The 10,720-nt window shown below is 32.7% G+C and overlaps 1 protein-coding gene across 1 annotated transcript; it reads right to left on the reverse strand.

Annotated features, from left to right (window-relative positions):
- Positions 1-9,601: 9,601 nt before the first annotated feature.
- On the reverse strand, positions 9,602-10,255 carry LOC108912329. Its single transcript, XM_018717536.1, has one exon. It carries the CDS (start codon positions 10,253-10,255, stop codon positions 9,602-9,604), a length of 654 nt encoding a protein of 217 aa, XP_018573052.1.
- Between the last annotated feature and the right edge of the window lie 465 nt (positions 10,256-10,720).

Below are 10,720 nucleotides of genomic sequence, written 5' to 3' on the forward strand. Positions count from 1 at the left end.
AAGAAGGGTATCAGGAGATTCATCACAATACAGGAATAAATAAAGACTAAGAGAATATGTGTCAAGATGTATCGAAGGGTGTATTAAGCACGGGGGCGCTATTTTGAATTCTACGTATCAACGTTACAAATTGTTAATTTGTACCTAAGACAATAAAAGTTATGCAAAAATGTCAAGAGATCATTTTATATTCAATATTAAATTAACATTTGAAAACTAACAAAAAAGCAGTGGCGGTTTTACAATAAGAGTTGCTGAGCTGCAGAACACATAAAATTTTATGTATTTAATCATATTAAATATCAACAAAATATTTAAAGAATCCTAATGTACTCGCGCTAAAATAAATCTAGAAGCTTATATTATTATTTATTACGACGCGAGCTACGCTCCTTAATATATGCAACCTCATATACAAAATGTGTGCACAGCGAACGATTAGATGCGTCCTTCGTTTTGATTGGCTAATCAGGCATGCGAACCAGTACACGAATATATAGAGTTATGTGGCTGCAACAACGACAGCCACTGCTGCAGTAAATGCAGTAATATTTCGTACGTGGTATGTGGTGGTTTATTTCTGCGAGCGGCACATGTGAATATTTTCATTTAGGCGTCTACGGATATTATAGTTATTAAAATGAATAGCGTTTCGTTTTAAAAAAAAACTTGATAAACTAAAAATAAAAGAATTAGGTGGGCCAACACCACAATTAAATATTGAAGTTAGTGAAACAAGCCGAAGTAAAAGTTATAAAAGACAATTTAACAATAATGTATACACAAAAGCAGAGTGGGTGTGCGGGTGTGATTTAAAAAATACACTCTTTTGTTTTCCGTGCTTACTTTTCGGTGGGGACAAAGCATGGATATACAGTGTGAAAGATTTAAGTAATTTAAGTCATTAGGTAAAATAAACATAAGAAGTCAGTTAGATTCTACATATTGGGATAATATACGGACACAATGAACAGGTAACGAATCGTTATGTATTATCTAAAATCATAGATTGCTAAAAATTTTGCGGAGCTTTCGAAATAGCACTTCGCGGACACGACGAGACAGAAAATTCGGACAACCCTGATGTGTTTCGTGGACTCATAAATTTTAGTGCAGATCCTGACGACATATTAAAAGAACATCTAGCCACATGGGAATGACCGGAATTTTCTGTGATTGTACCGGGAATTAGCTGTATGGTCCCGGATTTCAGATTTGCACGTATAACTCCCGGAATATAATGTATGTACATATATATAAAAAAAGATAAAGAAAAAATCATAATACAGCGAGGAAAATTAAAAATTCGTTAAATCGTTGGTAAACTTCACAAACGATTTTTTTGTTTATAAACAATATTCAATAATTTAATAAAATAGATTTAGTTTAATCCAATTTATTTATACCGTCAGTAGGTAATTCGTGAATAGATATTTCAAAAAGGTATCAATTTCAAAAATCGTTCTTGTGAAAATCTGTATTTTTATATAAATGGATGTTCCTTGAAATTTAGAAGTGCCAGGAAAGCGCGTGACCTTGAAAATTTTAAAATTTTTCGCCTGCGGCACCATTTACAAACTCTCCAGGCACTTAATATCCCGGAATTCAATTCAACAAATGTAACAACTCTAAGCAGAACACATTCAATCAATGATCACAGGCCGCCACTGCAAAAAAGATACTGTTTTTCCAGTAATGTTCCAGAATTCTTGCGGAAAATGTAACTAGCTGTTCCAATACGTCACTTAGCGAAGAATTCTTTTACATTGAGCAATACCATCATTCGTTTCAATATCTCCATTTGTTCAGAAGACATTTAGTGATATACAGGGTGTTTAATTAATAACACAGCCCCACGAAAAAAAATGGGAGGTCCGAAATGCAAGGCCGTGGTTAGTTCTGGGTTAAGGTCAGTTCAAGGTCAAATGTAGATAATCAATTGCCAACAAAGTAAACCTATATATCTATATATTCTTGTGGTCACTGAATCCGAATCCGTATCCGTTTGATCCGATCAGATCTGAGTTAAGGTCAGTTGAAGGTCAAATATAAAGAATCTATTGCCAACAAAGTATACTAATATATGTATACGTTTTTGGGGTCGTTGAATTCGAAACCGGTGTCTGCTAAGTACTCTCAAGTTTTAAACTCAAAACACTCGAGTTAAGCATTAAAATTTTAGTAACAAATAAAATTAAAGAAAGGAAGCTTTAACTCCCATGATTGTCGAGTTAATTGTTTTGACATGACAAAATTCTAGTATCAATAAGTCTAATTAAGTAAGCTTTAAACCAATATGTTCGTACGTAGATTAATTTACATAGTGAGTCCGTGCCGTGTCCATTAAAATTTTTGAGAACAGTTTTTCAAGATAAGATATTTTTTACCTTGATGAATCATATGAAATCACTACCTATATCTCATATAATGGTATTGTGACTAGTACTCACTTTTGTGGTATCGAACTATTTTGTTGCCACAAGATCTGTGAAGTAGATTTCTTTTACGTTTCCTCGATTTCATTGGTAAATCTCGTTTTAATCTCGGCTAACATGTTTATATACCATCTACCTTGGTACCGACGCGACGCAACGCTCCATTTCTTTAATATTTTGATGAAATCTTTCTCCCTGCTCTTCACTGTAATCATCCAAATTTTCTGGGAGATAATCCACATGAGAATGAAGAAAATATATTTTGAAGTTAATTAAGCAGCCTAGGTTTTAAAGCTTTCTACCAAATTCGACACTATTTCTTTATAGTTTGGACTCTTTTCTAGAAACTTTTCGATTAATTCCTTAAAACATAACCATGCTGTTTTCTCGTTTTCATTCATTTTATTAACAAAAATGGGTAGCTTTTAACATCTTACGGATCTGAAGTCCATCAAATATCCATTTCCGCAATTTCACATCACTTAAATTGGAGATACTTAAAGCATTGACCATCTTTAAAACTTTTATCCATTACTTCATGAGTCCCAATTTTATGCGCAAAGGTAGAATAAGGATGTTTGATGAATCAACAATTGGCTCATGTATTATATTCTTAAACACAAGATCGAAGGTTTCTCTAGGACGCCAGATGCTTTTCACGTAATGATTTTTTCAATACCAAAATAATATGCAAAAATAATTTAATAAGTTTGAAATAAAATAGATTTTATCCAAGTGTTTTAAATTAAATCTTAATATTTTGGGCTAAGGATTATCAGTTGACGTATGTCAATTTATTAGTGAAACACCCAGTCTCTTTTTTTTTAAACATTTCACGATACCCATCAATATAAACTTTATTAGTTTTTGTATAGCAAACATTATAAGTAGATTAAGAAGTAGATGGGAGAATGAGTTATGAAAATATTTTGTATCGCCAATAGAGGCGGTACCAATTTCCTTTATTTAAAAAGAAAAAATATTTTATATTATGAAATTGTTATGTAAAAAATAATAATTTGAACCGAATTTCTCGTCATTCGTTATTTATTATTATTTATTCGCAGACCTGCTAGTACTCTAATCGCTTTTTTTGTAAAGAAAAAATCTTATTCGACTGGCTAGAATTACCCCACAAAATCACCGCATAGCACAGACGAGAATGAAAAAATGCAAAATACGAAGAAATCAGTCTCAAGTCTAACCACAGATTTCAATTGGCGTAGTAAAAAAATAGTACTTGGGGAGTGCCTTCAAAAGATATCCAACATGCCCTGCCCAATTTAAACCATCATCTACAACTACACCGAGCAGCTTTACTTGATCACCCTTTACATTTGCTCTGTTTGAAGATATAGTAAGCCATTGGGTTTTTTCAATATTCACTGTAAGTAACGTAAACCACTGCTCCGCCCGCTCAATTAATTGGTTCATTAGAACATTCAGCTGAGAACAGTCCCTGTGTGACACCAACAAAGTAATGTCGTCCGCAAACAGTATACATTTATTAGGTAAAAGAGAGTAATGAATGTCATTTATAAAGATCAAAAATAAGATTGGTCCCAAAATGGATCCCTGTGGTACACCATGGTTATTCACTTTAAATTCAGACACATTATTGTTAATTATGACTGACATTATGAATAATCGTCCTCTGAAATCTTTTACAACTTAGGTAAACCTTGTTTATTTTATATTATAAAGATGTTGTTAAACATTTCTATTGAAAATATATAGTGTCAACTACGATTATTTTAATATAGTACAATTACAACATACTTTTCAGATAAATTAAAATGTATGCCCAGCTTTCTAACTTAATTGTTTGCCACATGAAAAATAATAAATCTGGAACAACTATTGGCGCCTATTCTGCAATCCGAGGAGATTGAAGGGATAATTCATGTTAATAACACAACTATTAATGAGTAGGTTAAATATTATATACAGTGTTCGTCAAAAAGTCTACAATACTCTAGATTTTATATATTAACTCGTAGTCCAAGTATAGCAAATTATCCACAATATAATCATATTTCAGTAGTCATTAGAACACACGTAACTATAGTAAGTATTTAATCGATTGTTAGGATGGTCAAAATTATTTATAGAAAAAGATTATATAACAATAGTGATCTTCAAATTAATTCTGGAGTAATATTTAGTTTATACTTTCCGATATTTGGCAACCATTCCATGTAGCGCACATACTTTTCATGAAACAAACGACCTAGTTACATTGGAAGGTTAGGACGTACTCAAATATCTATAAATATAATTACAATTATATGCAAGTGCATGTTCTATATACCTCGTTTCCTATTTCATTCATTGTTGTAATTTCAGAACATTGTTCACATCTATCTAACGCAAAGCTATCAATGAATTCGAAACAATTTCAAATACCATGTCTCGTTCCGTCTGCAGTACATGTCATTCAAAATGTTTTTTGCCTTTCTTATATTATTTGACTCCAAGGGTTTCAATTTAAGCTAATTGCACCATCAGCACATGTGACGAAATTGGATAAGAATCGGTTAGACTGGAACATCAGCAATTTGGTAGAATTTAATAGAATTTGGATATATTTGACCTGCGTTAGTTACGGTTCGTGTATTTGGTGAAATTAGAAATATAAAATGCTGAAGCAGGAAATGATCTATTAGGTACAAGTACTGGATTTATGGTATTGCGTTCTTTATTTCCAAAAGAAAAACACAATTCTGGAGCTGATATAATAATAATAATAATAATAATATCTCTACTCCTCATTCTAATTACGAGAATTAGCCCAGAAGTCGGAGACTTGTGCGGAAGAGGAGGCGGCATATTATTATTACGCAGGCCGCATTTGCGCCCAGGAACGACTTATGTTGGTAGGCCCTAACCACCATTCAGTGCAGGAATGAGGGAAACCTGGAAAACCTCATTAATTAGGGGGGTGGTCAAATGCCAACCGGTGTCAATCTCTCACATTGACCCAAGCCAACATTCTTCCACCCTACCATACCTGCACAGAGAGCGCCAATCCTCCGTACAAGTATAGATAATCTACGGTCACCGGCCGCGGGATTCGAAACCCGGGCAGTTCGACACATCGATTTAAGTACTGACGCCTTAAACCGTGCGGCTATCGACCGATTAATCATTACTGATGAATCAGTATTTATGGGAAATGGGATTATACAAGGTGGAAACTATTGATTGAATTATGTTTTCAAAAATATTTTAACATAATTCACTTTAATTTAAATTGCATTCCATAATAATAACATTAGAGGTCATGTATCCTCAAAATTGTGTTATATTTATTTTTATATTTTATTATTTGAATGTTTTTGTAATATTTTTTTATTTTTTTAAACATTTATTGCATTTTAATCGATATTAAGGAGATTTCGGATGTGTTTCAGGTTAAGTCGTGAAAAACGTCTAAAAATCATTGGTAATTGAATTGACGTCTATGACGTCGACCGTCTTTCTATGGAATTGTGAAATTTATAATTTACTACAAAAAATACCTAATAAATGTAAATGTTATAATAGGAATCGCAATTTTAAGTAAAGGTTTTGCTATAACATCTTCAAAATGACTGGTAAGGGAAACTTAACACTTTTTAGATTATTGATTATAATATAATTATAAATTAAAACATTTTTCTAAAAGAACACTTTAGGGCCCGGTACATTGAGTCTCAGTTAAAGCTTGATTAACTGATTAGGGCGATTAGACTGTACATATACTGATTTATTTTATAATAGTATATTCACAGTTTAATCGCCTGATTAGTTAATCAAGCCTTAACCGAGACTCAAAGTACCGGACCTAAATGATACAAGATTAAAAGTGGCATAAATTTGTGTCAAATTTTATTGTTAAACTAAGAAAAAACTGATAAGGCGCTAATTCTTTTTATAAATATAATTTTTTTCTTCATTACCTTTCAAGATTCAATAGGCATTAGATGTGGCTATAAAGAATTATTCATTTTAGTTGATATTATGTATGAGTAAGTATCACATTTATACAGGGTGTCCCGGAAATAGTGGGCAATCTCTCGGATATGAATAAATAATGAGAAAATAATGTCACAAGTTCATATAAAATTTTTTCTTCCTGGCTCACCCTGTAGAGTTATTAGCTATTGAACTTGAGAATTAAAAATGTTATTTTTTGCTGTAACTTTTGTATTTTTCAATAAATTTTGAAAATTTTTTGGCTGGATCTATAATTTTTGAAGCTGCTTTGAATGATAATATGAAATCCTCGATAATAATTATGGGGGCCCGGGGGCAAAGCACCCCCCACCAAAATTTCTAGAAAAAAAATTTTTGTTCCACTATACCCCAAATTTTCCATCATTTTATAAAAATTTATGGTATTTTACGTAAAAAAGGTATACTTGTTGAATATCCATAAAATATAATTTTGTATAATTTTTAACGTGTACTGACAGTTTCTAAAGTGTGATTTTATAACAGTGGTCTTAAAGGTAAATCACATGACTTACTTTTAACACTAGTGCTAAAAATAATTCACTTTTAACACTAGTATCATAAAATGAAATTGACTGACAGCATGCGTTAAAATTATACCTTAATGACGTTTGTAGAAAAACAAGTTTAGAGACAACGGTACTGTTTAATTTGAGACATTTTATTTAACAGAAACACAGGTTTAATCGTAGTTGGCTTTTACATATCAGAATAAAGGACAAATAATTTGCAATAGCAGTGTTCCAAATTATGAGAATTTGGACTTAACTAAACTAACTAAACGAAAAGTGCATGACAATCAAAATTTTGTAACTAATATAATTCATAATAAATTCTCAATATTAGTTCCACCTTCTCTTATACAAATACGAGCTCGTTTAACAGAAGACTGTTGCACTCTCCATAACATTTCAGGATTTTGTCGTATTTCATTTGCACAATAAAAAATCCTTTCTTCTAATTCTTCTCTAGTGGTTACAGGTGTGGAATAAACAAGATTTTTCAAGTGCCCCCAAAAGAAAAAGTCAAGTGGGTTCATATCTGGAGTTCGGGCAGGCCAATGAATAGGTCCACCGCGACCTATCCAGCGATTAGGATATACCTCGTTTAAATGGTCCCTTACTGCAGCACTAAAGTGAGGCGGCGCCCCATCGTGCATGAATATCAGTGCATTTCTGGTTTCAAGATCAACATCTTCTAACAGTTGTGGTAATTGATGCACAAGGAAATCTAGGTAACGTTGACCATTCAGTCTAGGGGGTAACACAAATGGACCCAATAAGTAAGGACCAATAATTCCACTCCAAACATTAACATAAAATTGTCTTTGGTGCCTAGTTTCAATAATAGCGTGTGGGTTCTCATCAGACCAATAATGTAAATTATGGGAGTTAATAACTCCATTCCTCCCAAAACTTGCTTCGTCAGTATACAGAATTAATCTCGTAAACATAGGATTTTGCTCATGTCTCTGAAGAAACCATTGAGAAAACTGTACTCTTGCACGAAAATCATCAGGATTAAGAGCATGCACTTTTTGGATATGGTAAGGGTGAAGAAGCTGTTCTCTAAGGATTCTTGCAACAGTGGTCTTTGGAACATTGGTAAAAGAAGATAATGACCTAATGCTAACTGTTGGATGAGCAGCAACTTCGTCCAGTATATTTTCCTCTACTTCAACTGTACGTGCTGTTCGCGGGGCACCCCTGTTTGCAGTAACAGGAGCAAACTGACCTAAAGACATTAAAATTTATTTAATATCCATTTTGTTTAATAATAGTAATCGTATTTTACCAGTTTCTCTTAATCTTTGATCAATACGTTCGAAAGTTTTGCGATCCGGAATCCTTCTATTAGGATAAGAATGCTGATAAAATCTTCTTGCTGCCGAAGCATTACAAAGAGCCCGCCCGTACATTAAATGCATATCAGCATATTCTTCATTGGAATACTCCATATTTTATAACAAATTATGAGTTATGAGATGAGTCTTAGATTTAAAACTACGTATTTGACAAGTTTGACAATTTAATTGCCTTTGGCATACTCTGACATGTCAAAGCCAACCACGATTAAATCTGTGTTTCAATTAAATAAAATGTCTCAAATTAAATGGTACCTTCCTCTTTAAACGGGTTTATCTCAAAAAATATCTATTTTATGGATATTCAACAAGTATACCTTTTTTACGTAAAATACCATAAATTTTTATAAAATGATGGAAAATTTGGGGTATAGTGGAACAAAAATTTTTTTTCTAGAAATTTTGGTGGGGGGTGCTTTGCCCCCGGGCCCCCATAATTATTATCGAGGATTTCATATTATCATCCAAAGCAGCTTCAAAAATTATAGATCCAGCCAAAAAATTTTCAAAATTTATTGAAAAATACAAAAGTTACAGCAAAAAAACCATTTTTAATTCTCAACTTCAAGAGCTAATAACTCTACAGGGTGAGCCCGGAGGAAAAAATTTTATATGAACTTGTGACATTATTTTCTCATTATCTATCCATATCCGAGAGATTGCCCACCATTTCCGGGACACCCTGTATATCTCTAAAGTTGCATGACCCAGATTGATGAAACTTTATCTATTTAATTGGTATTCAAAAATATGCGCAAGTTAGCGCACAAATCCTCCAGTGTCGGAAGATGACAGGATCCACCGAAAATGTTTCATTAACACCTTGTATAAATAATGTTAAATAGGTCAAATTATAACATGAAATTGATAGGAAGCACAGTATGTCTTATATTTAAAATCTTGTAGCACATACAAAGCCATCATAAATGATTACAAGCCATTTGACCACCGAGCCTAAACTACCAACATTGCATGATATTGTCAACTAAAAATCCCTAAATCTTAGTATCACTAATATTAATGATTTATTTACAACGAATAATGACAAGCCGTTATGTTTACGCACATGATAATGCGATCGCCGACTGATGAATAGAATGTCAATGTCAAAAATGGCTCCAAGCATCAACTGGTGAAACGGAATGTTGCGTTTTGATCTAATCTTGATCTTTTGTTTTTAGTTTTAGTTCTAATCTTGGCCATCGTAACAATAGGACTTTTAATTTTTAATATATATAATCAAATTCCCTTTTACCCTTAGGTGTCGGGATTACAAATAATTTCATATAATTAATTTACTAACTACTTATATATATACAAATTTTCTCCATTGCTTTTTGTCTCTTGCTATTAGCTTTGCTTCTTGCCATGACTTGCCTCTATTTTCTAATGCTTTTTCTGTTGCGCTGTCCCACGTTTCCCTTGGTATTCCTCTCCTTCTTTTAGCTTGTATTTTAGCTTCCCACATCCTTTTAACTTGTCTGCTATTATTCATTCGTTGTAAGTGCCCCCACCAGCTCAGCTGTCGCTGTTCTATGAATTCTAATACCGATTGTACTCCTAAATCTTTTCTTATTTGCTCACTTCTCATTCTATCCATTTTCGTTACTCCTCTCACTCTCCTCAGATACTTCATTTCTGTTGCTTGAATTTTACTCCTATGTTGTCTCGTTAATATCCATGTCTTACACCCATATGTTAAAATTTGTTTGTAAACTGCTTGATACACATTTATTTTAGTTTTTGTAGATATTTCCCTCTTGTTAATGAAGCTTTTATTTATACTATGGTATACTTTCATTGTATTTTCTATTCTTTTTTCTATTTCTTCGTCTTGTTTTCCTGATCCTTCTATCAATACCCCTAGATAATCAAAATATTGTACTTGTTCCAGCCTCACTCCATCTATCTGTATATTTATTTTCTGTTGTTCTTCTATTATTATCTTCGTTATTGCCATTGCTTTTGTTTTCTTGACATTTATTTTCATTCAATTTTCTCCTAATACTTCTTTCCACACATCTATATTTTTCTGTAACTCTTTCTCATTTGTAGCCATAATTACAACATCATCTGCATACGCACATTCTGAAATATTTACTGCTTGCAAGTTTCTGTATCCTACAAATAGAGTTTTTGTTCTTTCATTACATTTCTTAATGATGTGATCCATAAACACCGTAAATAGCGTAGGGCTCATTCCTCCACCCTGTCTTAGTCCTTCCTTTGTTTTAAATATTGCCGATTTCATATTTTTATAAATAACTATATTTGTTGTGTTTCTATATAAGCTCTGTATTACTTTATTCAGTTTGTTATTTACTCCTTTCTTCTCTAATATGTCCCACACCTTTGCTCTCGGTACTTTGTCAAAAGCTTTTTCTAAGTCTATAAAAGCCATATAGGCATTTCCTCTCTTCAATCT

The sequence above is a fragment of the Anoplophora glabripennis genome, unplaced genomic scaffold (assembly GCF_000390285.2).
Source record: "Anoplophora glabripennis isolate ALB-LARVAE unplaced genomic scaffold, Agla_2.0 scaffold558, whole genome shotgun sequence".
Lineage (NCBI taxonomy): Eukaryota > Metazoa > Arthropoda > Insecta > Coleoptera > Cerambycidae > Anoplophora > Anoplophora glabripennis.

What these genes read in the sequence shown, in the direction of transcription:
- LOC108912329 (XM_018717536.1), bottom strand. Translation starts at nt 10,255, where the DNA reads ATGGCAATAACGAAGATAATAATAGAAGAACAACAGAAAATAAATATA.